Raw genomic sequence first — 14,330 nt, 5'->3', positions numbered from 1 at the left:
GTGGAGCAAGTTCTCATCATTAATTGTGGAATTGGTGGCAGTGCCTTGTTTTATGCTGTAGCTACATAGGTAACTTTAGCTTCAACACGTTTAAGTGATGGGTCCAATTGTTGTTTTGTGGTTACTTATTGAGAATACTGTACTGCTATGGCCACAATGAATCTTCCTGCTCCACAGTCTTTCATGGTGAAAGATGATAAAGTGAATAACTTGAGGTTGTAAGAATGGAAAGATTGCTTCATTAACTACATCAACACTTTCGAAAGTGAGGATATGTCTCCAGACACATAGAAGAAAATTATTTTGCACTGCCTTCAGCCTTGGGGTTTTAGGGTGTACAATCTCATGGAAAAGAAACCTCGCTCTGGGGATGAAGGAGACGTATTCGATTTAGGCGCTTATTTTGCGCCCACAGTATGTAAGGCTATTGATTGTTATAATTTCCACCATCGCAAACAAGGTCCCAATGAGAAAATAGAAGACTATGTGGCTGCTTTAAGGAAATTGGTATTATCTTGTAACTTTGGGGGGATTGAAGATGAATTGGTACATGACCAAGTCATCATGCACTGCGATAATCCCAACCTACAAGATAAGTTGTGGGTTCATGGGAACTCTAGATTACAGGAAGTTACAGCCATAATTAGCAAGCCTGAGCTTACTTCCAGATGTGCCAAATCTGTGTTTTCTTCTAGTAAAAAGGAGGGTGGTGAGGATATAGTCAAAAGTGTTAAGGGAAGGAATCCCCACAAATGTGAAAAGAAGGAAAGCAGTGAATTTGCGATGAAATTTCTTATGTTTTTCACTGGTACAGTGGGGGAACTTAAGGGTTTTGCACACAAAATAATTTTGAGAGAAGATGTTCGTTCCTACATACATAAACTAAGGAACATCCCTATGAGTGGTAAGGATGAGGTAGTTAATGAGCTCAACAAATTGGTGGAGTAGAGTAATTGAACAAGGCAAGTCATCGGACTGGGTCACCCCCCCTCCCCCCTTGTTGTGGCAAGGAAGGAGAACAGCCACATCAGTTTGTGTGTGGACTTAAGGGAACTTAATAAAAACATTTAATTGGATATGTTTCCTCTGCCCAGGATTTATGATTTGCTGTCCTTTACTAGAAATATGGAATGGCTTTCAACTATAGATTTAACTTCAGTGTACTACCAGGTCCCTCTACATAACAGCAGCAAAACATCTCACTTCATTTATCACCCCGTTTGGTGTGTTCAAGTTTAGCTGTGTTCCTTTTGGATTACCGTCAGCCACCACCATGTTCCAACGACTCATGTACCAATTGTTAAAGGACATGAGAAATGTGATTTTCTACCAGGATGGCATCTTAGTCATGGGTAGGAATAGAAAGGAACATGATGAGGTTTTGCTAGAAGTGTTAAAAACGTTGAAACTTTATGGGTTGACAGCTAAGGAGCCCATAGTACAGGTTCGCAAGGAACACTATAAATGTATTTGGGACATGAGATCAGATTGCAATGGATCAGTCCAAAGTCAGAACTAGTTTATACTATTAAGAAGGACCATGTGTCCCAAAGTAAGGATGAGGTAAGATGCTTTTTAGGTCTCGCCTACGCAGCGCACATGCGCTGCGTAGGAGGACCTTTAGCCGTCGTTCTGCTCTTTTTCGAAGCACGTACTCGTGCTTGTGGCAGCATCCAGCTTGCGGGAGCGAGCAGGGGACGCGCCACAAGCACGAGTATGTGCTTCAAAAAAGAGCAAACTGCACGCGCACGCACGCACGCACCACTCCCGGGTTCACCTCCTGCTCCCCCTCTCTCTCACATGCATTCCTTGTTTAACATTTGTTTTTTGCCGGAACACGACCGCTCGTGTTTTGAGTCACTGTCATAACTTTATTTTTACATCTCCCCGCAATGCGTCCAGTACTTAATGTAGTATGTGGGGAGACAGCTCACTATTACTTAAGGTAGCACTCCCTAAATATAGCTTCCAATAACAATACATTTACAACGTAAAAGACGCCACATCAAAAACAGAAAATGCAAGATGCATTTACCATTCAGGTTTCTTGTAGAATTTCGGAGCAAAACAGACACACAATCTTTCAACAGTGTGTTGCAGTACACTGTGCAGTGTTGAGCTTCACCGTGTGTTAACACTGTTACAGTAGACGTGTTTAGTTTCGAGCTTGTGTTACATCATGCCGTGTGTTACAGTACACTTGTGCAGTTCTGAGCTTGGGCTGTCACTCACCCACAGTGTATCATTATGTTCTGTACTACATACCGTAAGCGGTGGCGGATATGGACAGCCTTCTTTCCCAGGCTTGTGATGTCTCTGTGCGATGCCAATGGATAAGTGGCATTACATTACCCGCTTTCTTCACTGTGTACTAGGTAACGGTATTTCAATTAAATCTTACATTAAACCTCTCAGCTCCCCCTAGCGGCCACATCAGTTAATGCGCACGCAGACAAGAAGCTTGTGTTTAAAACATTTAGCAACCAATACATACTAAACGACTAGTGACCTCCTGAGTGTGAAGCTAGGCTCCGAGTGTAATATGCATTCACTCCCGTATCTCTACCTGAAGTCTGGCAGATAATACGCTATGAATTATGGAACACAAGTTAATGTCTATGGTGGAGTTTAAATACAAAAAGTGCATTACATGCTTTCCATGCCAGAGAGTCAAACAGTCTTGACACCTCCTCTAATAAACGACAAATGCCAACCCCAGGGTCATCAAACACTTAAGAGCATCCAAAGTACTTTGCCATGCATGTTTGCTCCCCTTCTCCCAGCCAAATGTCCTTGCACCCTACAGGGCTGGAGCAACAAACAGCATCAAAGGGCCAGTCCCCGGGAAGGCAGGAGCTTCGTTCTCATCTCCACATAGGGAGAGTAGGTAGCCCTGAACAAATATTTGTCTCTCTCCCCTGGCGGACAGCTTCTGTTAATTCCAGTTCCTCGCAGGACTTTAAAGGCCTCATTATAGCGTTTGAAATGTCACTGATGCACCCTCCAGCCTTCAAAGAGCCTTTAAAACCACATTAACTAAATAAACTGAGGATATGACTTAAATTTCCAGTGTTGATTCACCCATTTGATGCAGTGTGTGATCTTGCCTAAATCAGTTTATCTTCCAATGCCTCGCTTCTCTTAAATGCAAATGGGAATTATTTACGTAGTAGGTTGTTGGCAATAAAGTTCCATCTCCATTGGAAATGTAATTTCCTAAAGAGCTAAGCAGGTGCAGAACTACACAAACTGGCAAACTTGGAGGGGACATGGTACGCCCAACGACGAGCACAATGAATTTAGCTATGAAGACTCAAAAGTGACACCAGAGTGGCAGTCACTAAATGCTGGTAGTAGCTTTTTAGGTCAAGCCTAGAGTCAGCGCGCAAACCAAAAAGTGTTGCCCGAGAGGTTAAAACACGGGACTATTGAATTGGAAACCTCTCTGCAGTGCCACACATTCAAGTTTTCCTTGTTGGGATTTTCCGCTTATGAATTTAAAGTGCTTATTTTTTACAGTTTATAAACAAATTGTTTTATGCCTTTGTTTAGTAACCATTTTTAAAGGTTAATATGACTGCTGCAAACAATGTGTACAACGCAGATCACAGCAGTGTATTTTATGTGCATAGCTCTGTGGGTTACTGCTTTTGTCACAAAGATCCTTTTGTTACTGTGCAGTTCATAATTTACAATAGTAATCTAGCACAGTGAGCTAAGAACTGCATGCAAACACACTTGTGCATGCCGTCATATATTCAAACACTTAGGGCAGGATTACCAAACATGCCGACGGGTCTTACTTTTATGATATTACAGACTTTCTCATAAATTTCAAGAGTAAGCCAGGACTTAACGCGGCATGGCTAGACACTTGAAAGGCCCCAAAGGCGAAACCTATTGGCTATGCCAATGCTTGTTAAGATTAGTCAAGCTCTATTCCAAGTTTGTTAATAAAGTCTCAGTGAAAATATTTCCCATTCGCCCACTACTCAAGAACCGGTGCAAGTTTTTTAGGCCCTTCAAGGTTTTGAACCCAAGCTCAAAAGTGTCATCACCACTGATGCAAGTGGGAAGGGATTAGGGTCAGTACTGTCCCAGGTGCAGGAAGAAGGAACAGAGGGCATTGTAGTCTACTGTCCAAGCACTCACCCTAACAGAGCAAAAGTACTCCGTTATTGAGAGGGAGACCTTGGGGTGGGTGTGGGGTCTCAGAGATTTTAGACGGAGAACTGACCACAAACCTCTCACAGAAGTCCTCACGTCACAGGTGTTAAGGAATGTGTCTCTCAGTAGTTCATGCATGTCTATGCAGTTCTTCGATTTTATGTATGAAATAAGTTAGATGCCAGGGGTGCGTAACAGAATTGCAGACTTTTTAAGCAGATGTCCATTACCTGTGGATGGTGAGGTAAAGAAGATTGGTTGGTGGCAACAGTTTTTGTGGAAGAACTGCAAAGTATTGGTCATGAGAAATGGGCCAATTCCATCTTCCACAATGATGTGTTAACTACTGCTTTTAAGTATGTCCAAAACGGCTGGCCAGAGAAAACTTGGTTGTGTGAAGACCTTATTCCATTTTGGGAAGTAAAGAATGAGTTATCTGTTGAAGAAAAGTTGCTACTTAGAGGGGGCATGTTATTTCCACCAAGTGCATCCCAGAACAAGGTTATACACCTTTGTCAAGAGGGTGACGTTGGGAGAGTAAAAACCAAGGGGCAGATTTACGTTCCCTGGCGCATCCCTGCAAATCAGCAAGGATGCGCCAGGGAAGATGCGTCAAGCAAGTTTGCCCTTGCGCCACCGCTGATGCGCCGCATTTACAATGCGGTGTATCGTGGCGCAAGGATAAGCAGATGCGTGACGCATCTGCCGGTGTAATGTTGGCGTAGTGCTGAAGTTGTGTCGCAAGCGAGACGCAACTCCAGCACTGTTCCAACCTGCCCTATCCCTAACATGGTGCGTCAAACCTTAAGCCTGCTTGAAGTAGGCGCAAGGATTTGACGCACCAGCGTCGGAAAAGTGACTGCGTGAAATCTTGTAGATTTCACTGCGTCACTTTTCCGTGGCGTTCCTGTGCCAGAACGCCCCCCCCCCCCTGCACTGGAACGCCCACATGAAACCTGACGCGGGTTTCATGTGGCGCAGGGCTTTACAACGTGACGCATCTCCCTAGATGCGTCACGTTGTAAATGGGGCGCAACGTGGCGCATGGATTACGCCGCCACTGCATCACAAAAGTGACACAACGGCAGCGCAGAAGTGGCGCAAGGGCATTGTAAATCTGCCCCCAAGTGTGGGGTAAAAAATCATACTGGTGGCCAGGGGTGGATAGGAAAATTGAGAGGGTGGTGAGGGAGTATGTGAAGTGTATTAACTCTGACAAAACCTTCATCACACTTAAGCCACCCTTGCACCCTATTGCAGGCCCGACTATGCTTTGGGAAAGAGTAGATATTGACATCTTTGGACCTGTAAAAGATGTTAATGGTTTGCACGAATACATTCTGGTGCTGGTTGATCACTTTACCATGTGGCCTGAAATCAAAGTGGTGCAAAGAGCAGATTTTGAATCCTTGTTGTGCTTCTTAGGAGAGGTGTTTGCCCTTGAGTGGTTGCCAAAGGATATTATTTCTGATAATGGGGGACAGTTCTTGGCTGATAGGTTCAATAATTTCATGAAGAAAACTGGAATTGTACACAAGACCATGTCCCTTTATCATCCCAAAGGCAATGGAAGTGTTGAAGGCTTCGGTAGAGTCATAAAAGGGATAATTGAATTGTCAATTAGTAACGGGATGGGTTGGGAGGATGAATTGAGAAAACAGTGGGTGCCTACTGGGCTACCCAATGTGAGTCAACAGACTATATATAGCCCTTTTGAAATGATGAGTGAAGATCATCACGTACTAAAGCTAATATGGGGTGGTTAGGATGCACGATGATTGTTTCTTGGTCACCAAGAAAAGTGAGGAATTGCATGCAAATGAAACAAGCTAAACATAAGCATAAGTATGATCAGTTACACGGTGTGAAAAAAGTGAACCTTTGTGTTGGTGATCTTGTGAAGGTAAAAAAGGGAGGTTAACATGCAAAGGTGAAAGTAAATACTCTACACCCCTGAAGATGCTGAAACTTTTGTGTAATTCTGCGCTACTCGGTGATGGGAAGGTGTGGCATGCTAAAAACTAGCATTTTTCAGGGGGAGAACAATTTCAGGTTTGTGAGGGGGAAGGCTCTGGTTGGGCACCGGGATGAGTACTCTGCCAAGAAGGTAACCCCCTTTGGGGTATTGATAAAAATATCATCACTGTACATGTGCCTATGCCACAAGAACCTAATGAAAATGTGTAAACCCTGTTCCTGTGTCTCACGGCCCTGATGGATTTGTGAATGACTGTGGAGTTTCAAATTGTGGAGGTCAGTCTGGCCGCGGCGAACTGGACAGTCTGGAGTTTGCAAACGAGTTTCTTGTTGATTCCGGCGTAGAAAGAGTTGTCCTAGTCCAGTTGACTGCTGATGAGTGCGTGCATGACAGTTTTTCTGGATTTTGTTGGGATCCATCTGAAAGGATTTGGAGGGTGTTGAAGCAGGTCGAGGAGACGGCATTGATCTAGCAGTTCATTGTGAGCGATGAGCCTAGTATGATGCTGAGGGTTTGTGCATTGTCTGTCGGGGTGGGGGGATTTCCGAGGGCGGAGGGCCACCAGGAGTCGTTCCATGCGAAGGGGGTGGAGCCATGGATGAGGACTTTTGTCTTTTCTGAGTTGAGTTTCAGGCAGCTGTTCTTCATCCCGGTGGCATCGGCTTTCATCACTTTATGGAAGTTGTGTTTGGTGATGCTGGGTTCGTTGGTGAAGGAGAGGATCAGCTGGGTGTTGTTGGCGTAAGAGACAATGTTGAACCCGTGGTTCATGACGATGGTTGCGAGTGGGGGCATATAGACGTTGGAGAGGGTGGGGCTGAGGGAGGAGCCCTGGGGCACTCCACAGTTTGTCTCTGTTGGTTTCGAGAGGTAGGGAGGAAGTCTGTCCCACTGAGTTCTGCCGGTTAGCGAGCGGATCCAGTTGAGGGCCATGCTGCGGATGCAGGCGTCGTGGAGTCTGGTGGCTAGGGTTCGGTAGGAGACAGTGTTGAATTCTTTCTGAGTGGTCCAGGAGGATGAGGGCTACCGTTTCGCCCTGGTCGACGAGGGAGCGGGTGTGATTAGGTTGGGAACATGAAAAGAAACTTGCAGGATTGTGGTTCCTGAAGAAACATTAACTTGACTAAAATTGTTAGCATATACCAGAATTTATAAGGTTACTAATTTTCTTGTTAATCAGCCTCATAGTGATTTAGCCAGGATCACACACTGAGCAGAGGAACTGACCATCCTTATTCACCCTAGAGGAAAGGCTTCCAAGTGAATGAAGATAAAGTACTCTTTACCACATGACTAGGGTTCTATAAACAGATCTAGAAATGTGCTCATTTGTGTTAGGACTCTGCAAGTACACTACTAAGGAGGAATGTCTGTGCTGCCTCCTCCTTATGGGTGCTGTGATGAGTCCTACTGTGTAGGAGACAGGGCACCCCAGAATGGTTGCTTTAATACCTGTAGGGCTTCTGCATATAAGTGGGCCCTATCGCTGTGAGTTTTTTGCTGTCAGCAAATTGTCTAGGGCCTAAAGATAAGAGGAGCTGTGTCAGATTAGATTATTGAGGCTGTGAGGAGTCACTAAGACACCATTTATTGTATTCACTAATGTAAATATTGTCATAAATTAAAGTTCACAACATAATTTACCTTAATTACACACTACAGGAATTCACAAAGGGATAGTAAGAGACCTTCATAATTGACATTGATAAGTGATACCCATAGGGGAACAAAGGGTTAGGGGGAATTATAATTTTGCCACAGTGGTTGAGTCATGTTACAAACTTTGAAGCAAGGGTGTCCCATAAGGCTAGTTCAATTCCATATTTTCAGGTAACCACTGAATGTATAAATGATCAGATTCCTTGTATTTTTAAAGTACCGCTTGTGAATATATCCTGATGATCTGTAATGGATTAGAATGACAATCTGAACAGATCCCAGCTGTAAAATAGGACAAGAGATGCTGAGAAATAGGGGAAGTTCAGGAGAAAGATATTGGTTATACTGAAGATCCCTGTATGCACCTCTGACTGTTATGAGCACCAGTGCATGACCTGTTACCTACATTCGTCCTACCTCGCTCTGCATAACGGTTTGGCGCTGACCTTTTACTTAGTTAGGTGCCGAATAAATGTTGTGTGGTTTTCTTCAAAAACTAGCCTCATTTATTATGCATGAGGATTCTTAGTATCACAGCAGGATTACCATCTTCTGCATAATAACTCTGTACAAAAGTCACCGCTATCGTCATTCTTGGCCGACATTCCCACAGTACTATGACATATCTAGGTAGAACCCCTGAGTGTACCTTTCAGGTAAATAATGACCACATCTTCACTGGGCAAACCAGAGGAGAAACTTCCATGCTGACACGAGATGCTGAAGTCCCTGCACGCAGACACTTCAGCACACAGTAGTCTGAAATCCCTCGAAGGGTGTCCAACTCGAGTCCAAGATGGGGCCCTTCGATGGATTTAGGCCCAGATCTCTGTACTGGGGTGAATGTATGACATTGTTCTGCATTCTGTCCATCAACTGATGTTTTTGCATTTGTCACCCCGAGTGGGACTGGTATGCTCAGACGTGAGTCCCGCGCTCTCCCGTGCTCTCCATGCCACTGGAATCAAGCTATTCTGGCTAAAGAGGGGTGAAACCCACAAACCGGTCCTAGGATGCTTGTTTCCAGTCCAGGGAGGACCTGGCTTGGCAGTTCGGGCTGGACTGTTCCCATGAGGCACAGGGTCAAGACTGATTTGCATATGGCTGGGTTCAAACTGGAATGGCACGGTGAGCAAAAAAACAAAGGCTTTAGGCCCAGATCTCTGTACTGGGGTGAATGTATGACATTGTTCTGCATTCTGTTCATCAACTGTTGTTTTTGCATTTGTCACCCCGAGTGGGACGGGTTTGCTCAGACGTGAGTCCCGTGCTCTCCATGCCACTGGAATCAAGCTATCCTGGCTAAAGAGGGGTGAAACACCGAAACCGGTCCTAGGATGCTTGTTTCCAGTCCAGGGAGGACCTGGCTTGGCAGTTCGGGCTGGACTGTTTCCATGAGGCACAGGGTCAAGACTGATTTACATATGGCTGGATTCAAACTGGAATGGCACGGTGAGCAAAAAAACAAAGGATTTAGGCCCAGATCTCTGTACTGGGGTGAATGTATGAGATTGATCTGCATTCTGTTCATCAACTGTTGTTTTTGCATTTGTCACCCCGAGTGGGACGGGTATGCTCAGACGTGAGTCCCGTGCTCTCCATGCCACTGGAATCAAGCTATCCTGGCTAAAGAGGGGTGAAACCCCAAAACCGGTCCTAGGATGCTTGTTTCCAGTCCAGGGAGGACCTGGCTTGGCATTTCGGGCTGGACTGTTCCCATGAGGTACAGGGTCAAGACTGATTTGCATATGGCTGGGTTCAAAGTGGAATGGCATGGTGAGCAAAAAAACGATGGGTTTAGGCCCAGATCTCTGTACTGGGGTGAATGTATGACATTGTTCTGTATTCTGTTCATCAACTGTTGTTTTTGCATTTGTCACCCCGAGTGGGACAGGTATACTCAGACGTGAGTCCTGTGCTCTCCATGCCACTGGAATCAAGCTATCCTGGCTAAAGAGGGGTGAAACCCCAAAACCGGTCCTAGGATGCTTGTTTCCAGTCCAGAGAGGACCTGGCTTGGCATTTCGGGCTGGACTGTTCCCATGAGGTACAGGGTCAAGACTGATTTGCATATGGCTGGGTTCAAAGTGGAATGGCATGGTTAGCAAAAAAACGATGGATTTAGGCGCAGATCTCTGTACTGGGGTGAATGTATGACATTGTTCTGCATTCTGTCCATCAACTGATGTTTTTGCATTTGTCACCCCGAGTGGGACTGGTATGCTCAGACGTGAGTCCCGCGCTCTCCCGTGCTCTCCATGCCACTGGAATCAAGCTATCCTGGCTAAAGAGGGGTGAAACCCCAAAACCGGTCCTAGGATGCTTGTTTCCAGTCCAGAGAGGACCTGGCTTGGCATTTCGGGCTGGACTGTTCCCATGAGGTACAGGGTCAAGACTGATTTGCATATGGCTGGGTTCAAAGTGGAATGGCATGGTTAGCAAAAAAACGATGGGTTTAGGCCCAGATCTCTGTACTGGGGTGAATGTATGACATTGTTCTGTATTCTGTTCATCAACTGTTGTTTTTGCATCTGTCACCCCGAGTGGGACAGGTATACTCAGACGTGAGTCCTGTGCTCTCCATGCCACTGGAATCAAGCTATCCTGGCTAAAGAGGGGTGAAACCCCAAAACCGGTCCTAGGATGCTTGTTTCCAGTCCAGGGAGGACCTGGCTTGGCAGTTCGGGCTGGACTGTTCCCATGAGGCACAGGGTCTAGACTGATTTGCATATGGCTGGGTTCAAACTGGAATGGCACGGTGAGCAAAAAACAAAGGATTTAGGCCCAGATCTCTGTACTGGGGTGAATGTATGATATTGTTCTGCATTCTGTTCATCAACTGTTGTTTTTGCTTTTGTCACCCCGAGTGGGACGGGTATGCTCAGACGTGAGTCCCGTGCTCTCCATGCCACTGGAATCAAGCTATCCTGGCTAAAGAGGGGTGAAACCCCGAAACCGGTCCTAGGATGCTTGTTTCCAGTCCAGGGAGAACCTGGCTTGGCAGTTCGGGCTGGACTGTTCCCATGAGGCACAGGGTCAAGACTGATTTGCATATGGCTGGGTTCAAACTGGAATGGCACGGTGAGCAAAAAAACAAAGGATTTAGGCCCAGATCTCTGTACTGGGGTGAATGTATGACATTGTTCTGCATTCTGTTCATCAACTGTTGTTTTTGCATTTGTCACCCCGAGTGGGACGGGTATGCTCAGACGTGAGTCCCCTGCTCTCCATGTCACTAGAATCAAGCTATCCTGGCTAAAGAGGGGTGAAACCCCAAAAACGGTCCTAGGAGGCTTGTTTCCAGTCCAGGGAGGACCTGGCTTGGCATTTCGGGCTTGACTGTTCCCATGAGGTACAGGGTCAAGACTGATTTGCATATGGCTGGGTTCAAAGTGGAATGGCATGGTGAGCAAAAAAACGATGGATGTAGGCCCAGATCTCTGTACTGGGGTGAATGTATGACATTGTTCTGCATTCTGTTCATCAACTGTTGTTTTTGCATTTGTCACCCCGAGTGGGACGGGTATGCTCAGACGTGAGTCCCGTACTCTCCATGCCACTGAAATCAAGCTATCCTGGCTGAAGAGGGGTGTAACCCCGAAACCGGTCCTAGGATGCTTGTTTCCAGTCCAGGGAGGACCTGGCTTGGCAGTTCGGGCTGGACTGTTCCCATGAGGCACAGGGTCAAGACTGATTTGCATATGGCTGGGTTCAAACTGGAGTGGCATGGTGAGCAAAAAAACGATGGATTTAGGCCCAGATCTCTGTACTGGGGTGAATGTATGACATTGTTCTGCATTCTGTCCATCAACTGTTGTTTTTGCCTTCGTTCTCTCCCATCAGGAAATGGGGTTAGCTCTTTCCTAGGGGGATTCTTGGCTCTATACCTACATACATGCTAGGTATACTTAGGTACACTTAGCTAGGGTTTGCATCTTTGGAGTACGCATGATTACTGCCATGTATTTATATGCCTGCATATATTCACTGTTTTAGCACCATGGTTGAATTCTAAATTTTATTTACTCTGTTGGTGCTTGTAATTGTATATATCTGTTTCTGTCTAATGGTTGTTGCAGCACACATATTTTATGCTAGAATGACACTGGTTCAATAAATCCTTATTGAAAATGTCCCCACTGTTTCTTCTGTGTATCTCTCTGAGACAAAGTGAGCACGAGTGACTAAATGAAAAGTACTGTACTGTTTCCACGATCCCTGAGGGGTCAGGGTTGTCATGCTCGATAGTTGCTAGAAACCATTCGGTCCTTGGTAAGGCTGTGGTGTTTATTGTGGCATTGTAAGCTAGCTGGTCTGCAGATTAACATATCCTTTGGGGGTATCTGGAGTCAGTCTGAACACCAATTCCTTAGTTTGTGTTGTCTGAACACGCAGATCTTATAAAGATTTGTAGGAACTACATGACATGACAGCATAATTTCTATTTATCCTAGTGTAGATACAAGACATGCTACTGGCAGACACATGCCCTGATGAGCATCATCTCCCCTAGGTCTGGAGTCCACCACATTGTCTGTCTGAACCACCTCTATGAAATATGGCTGCAAACCTCTAGGAAAGGACAAATATAGGGGCTCATTTACAAACCTATTACGCTGTCAGTGAATCACTTTTTTTTGACGTACCAATGGCGCAGAGTGCAGCCCCTTATCTACTAGGCCACCCAAAGCCACTTTGCATGGCTTTTCATGCTCCGTAGATATGGAGTAAGGTAACACAGGCATTTCATGGGCATTGTGGTGCATATTCCCATACAGGACCTATGGAGTTTGACACATTCCCAGATTTACAAGGACCTGTAAACCTGGGAATGCGGCAAAAGCCTAGACCTCCCCAGGTGAGGCGTAACGAGGAGAAATACCTTTATTTCTCTTTTTTCCTCTTTGTGTGTGTGCTGCATTCTGCAGCACTCATAGAGGGGGAAAACGCCTCAATTGATTGTTTTTATGCAGGAAGGTCCTGGACAAAAACAATCATTCCAACAACGCAGACATCCTTGCAACATGTTGCAAGGGTGCCTGCATTGGCACATGACAGCCAATTGTGTGCCAGCGCAGTGGAAGAGGACAGGAATGTGCTGTATCTTAGAGATATGGCGCATTCCAGCCCATTTTTTTGACGTAGGGCAGCGCAGCAAAGTGACTTGCTGTGCTGGCCTGCGTCAAAAAGCTGTAAATGAGGCCCATAGTGTTGTTAACCTGCTACATCAGGGAGGCTACCATGCGTGCGGTGACAGTGCACCCTGCTTTAGGGGATATTCCAAGTGCCAACATATGCTAAAGAAATCTGTGTCATTTTTAACAATGGTGGATTTTTCTTTCTAGTGTTTTTTCAGTAAAGTGCACTTCAGGCTTATTCCTCTAGTGCACTATTGTTCCCCAATTGGAAAATATAAAACATATTTTTAGATTATCTAAGATTTACAAGAATTTGAAGCATTGCATGCGTTACCTCCAAGAAAAACAAATCCTGACGTCAGCTTTTGCTTTCTGACAATTTTCAGGCGATTGTTGAACCAGATGACTAGAGACTGGATGACCACTGCTGCCACCAGAAATATTAATGTCAGGATTGTAGCAGCACGAGCGCAATCTATGAAAACTGGGAGGAATCAAGAAATATTCAGATTAGCAATAGCACAAAATTCAGGACTCACTCCCACTAAGTTTAAATTGTCCAGATACATCACCATCACTACCATTAAGCTAGCAGGGGGATCACCCTATATCCGTAACTTGTCTAGGTGACTTTGACTGCTATCCTTAAGTTATTTAGTTGGACCATTGCAGCCGCCCATCAGTTGTTTTGTCTAGATGGATCACTCTAGTTACCCTAAGCCTCTCTAGGTGGATTATCTGCTTTTCTTACGTTGTCTGAGTAGATCACCACAGCCACTCTCAACATGTCCAAGTGAATCGTTCTATCTACAATCTACCTAGGAGGATAAACCTTTCAATATCTCAAATCTTAATTCATTGAAGCAAATCACCCACTATCCTTAACTTGTGTAAGAGCATGACCTTACGCACCAGCCCTGAGTTCATCAATAATTTGATACTCAGGTACTCTCCTACACGTTACCTAAGGTCCGCTCATCTATCTCTTCTCACTATCCCGGACTTTAAGCGGGTACGTCTAGGATGCCGCAGATTCGCCATTCTTGCCCCCAAACTGTGGAACTCCTTTCCGCTTGAAATTCGATCCTGCACTGACCTTCTCCAATTCAGGAAACTCCTGAAAACCTGGCTGTTTACACAGGGTTAGCTTCTGCCTTTCTGTCAACCTTTGAGCCTTAGCGCCATGAAGCCAATCGGCGTACGTGCGCTCTACAAATTCCCACTAACATTAACATTAACCCTTAAGCTGTGTAGGTTGATCACCCCTGGTACACTTATCTTGTCTCGTTGAAGTTTCTACTATAACTCCATCTATGTTGAGCATTTCAGCTACCCATACCTGTCTTCTATTGGTGGATCACTTAAGCTATCCTTAACTTGGCAGTTCA

General features: G+C 45.3%; 1 protein-coding gene across 1 annotated transcript in view; it reads right to left on the bottom strand.

The window, feature by feature from the left end:
• LOC146809038 (claudin domain-containing protein 2-like) overlaps positions 1-14,330 on the bottom strand; it is a 79,287-nt gene that overhangs the window by 20,640 nt on the left and 44,317 nt on the right. The window contains exon 4 of the mRNA XM_085615846.1: positions 13,277-13,426. Coding sequence (XP_085471972.1) covers positions 13,277-13,426 — 150 coding nt within the window. The remainder of the gene's footprint in view (positions 1-13,276; positions 13,427-14,330) is intronic.

Source organism: Triturus cristatus, chromosome 7 (genome assembly GCF_964204655.1).
Source record: "Triturus cristatus chromosome 7, aTriCri1.1, whole genome shotgun sequence".
In the NCBI taxonomy this organism is placed as follows: domain Eukaryota; kingdom Metazoa; phylum Chordata; class Amphibia; order Caudata; family Salamandridae; genus Triturus; species Triturus cristatus.
The sequence above is the reverse complement of the archived record's forward strand: the minus strand, read 5'-3'. Positions and strand labels throughout refer to the sequence as shown.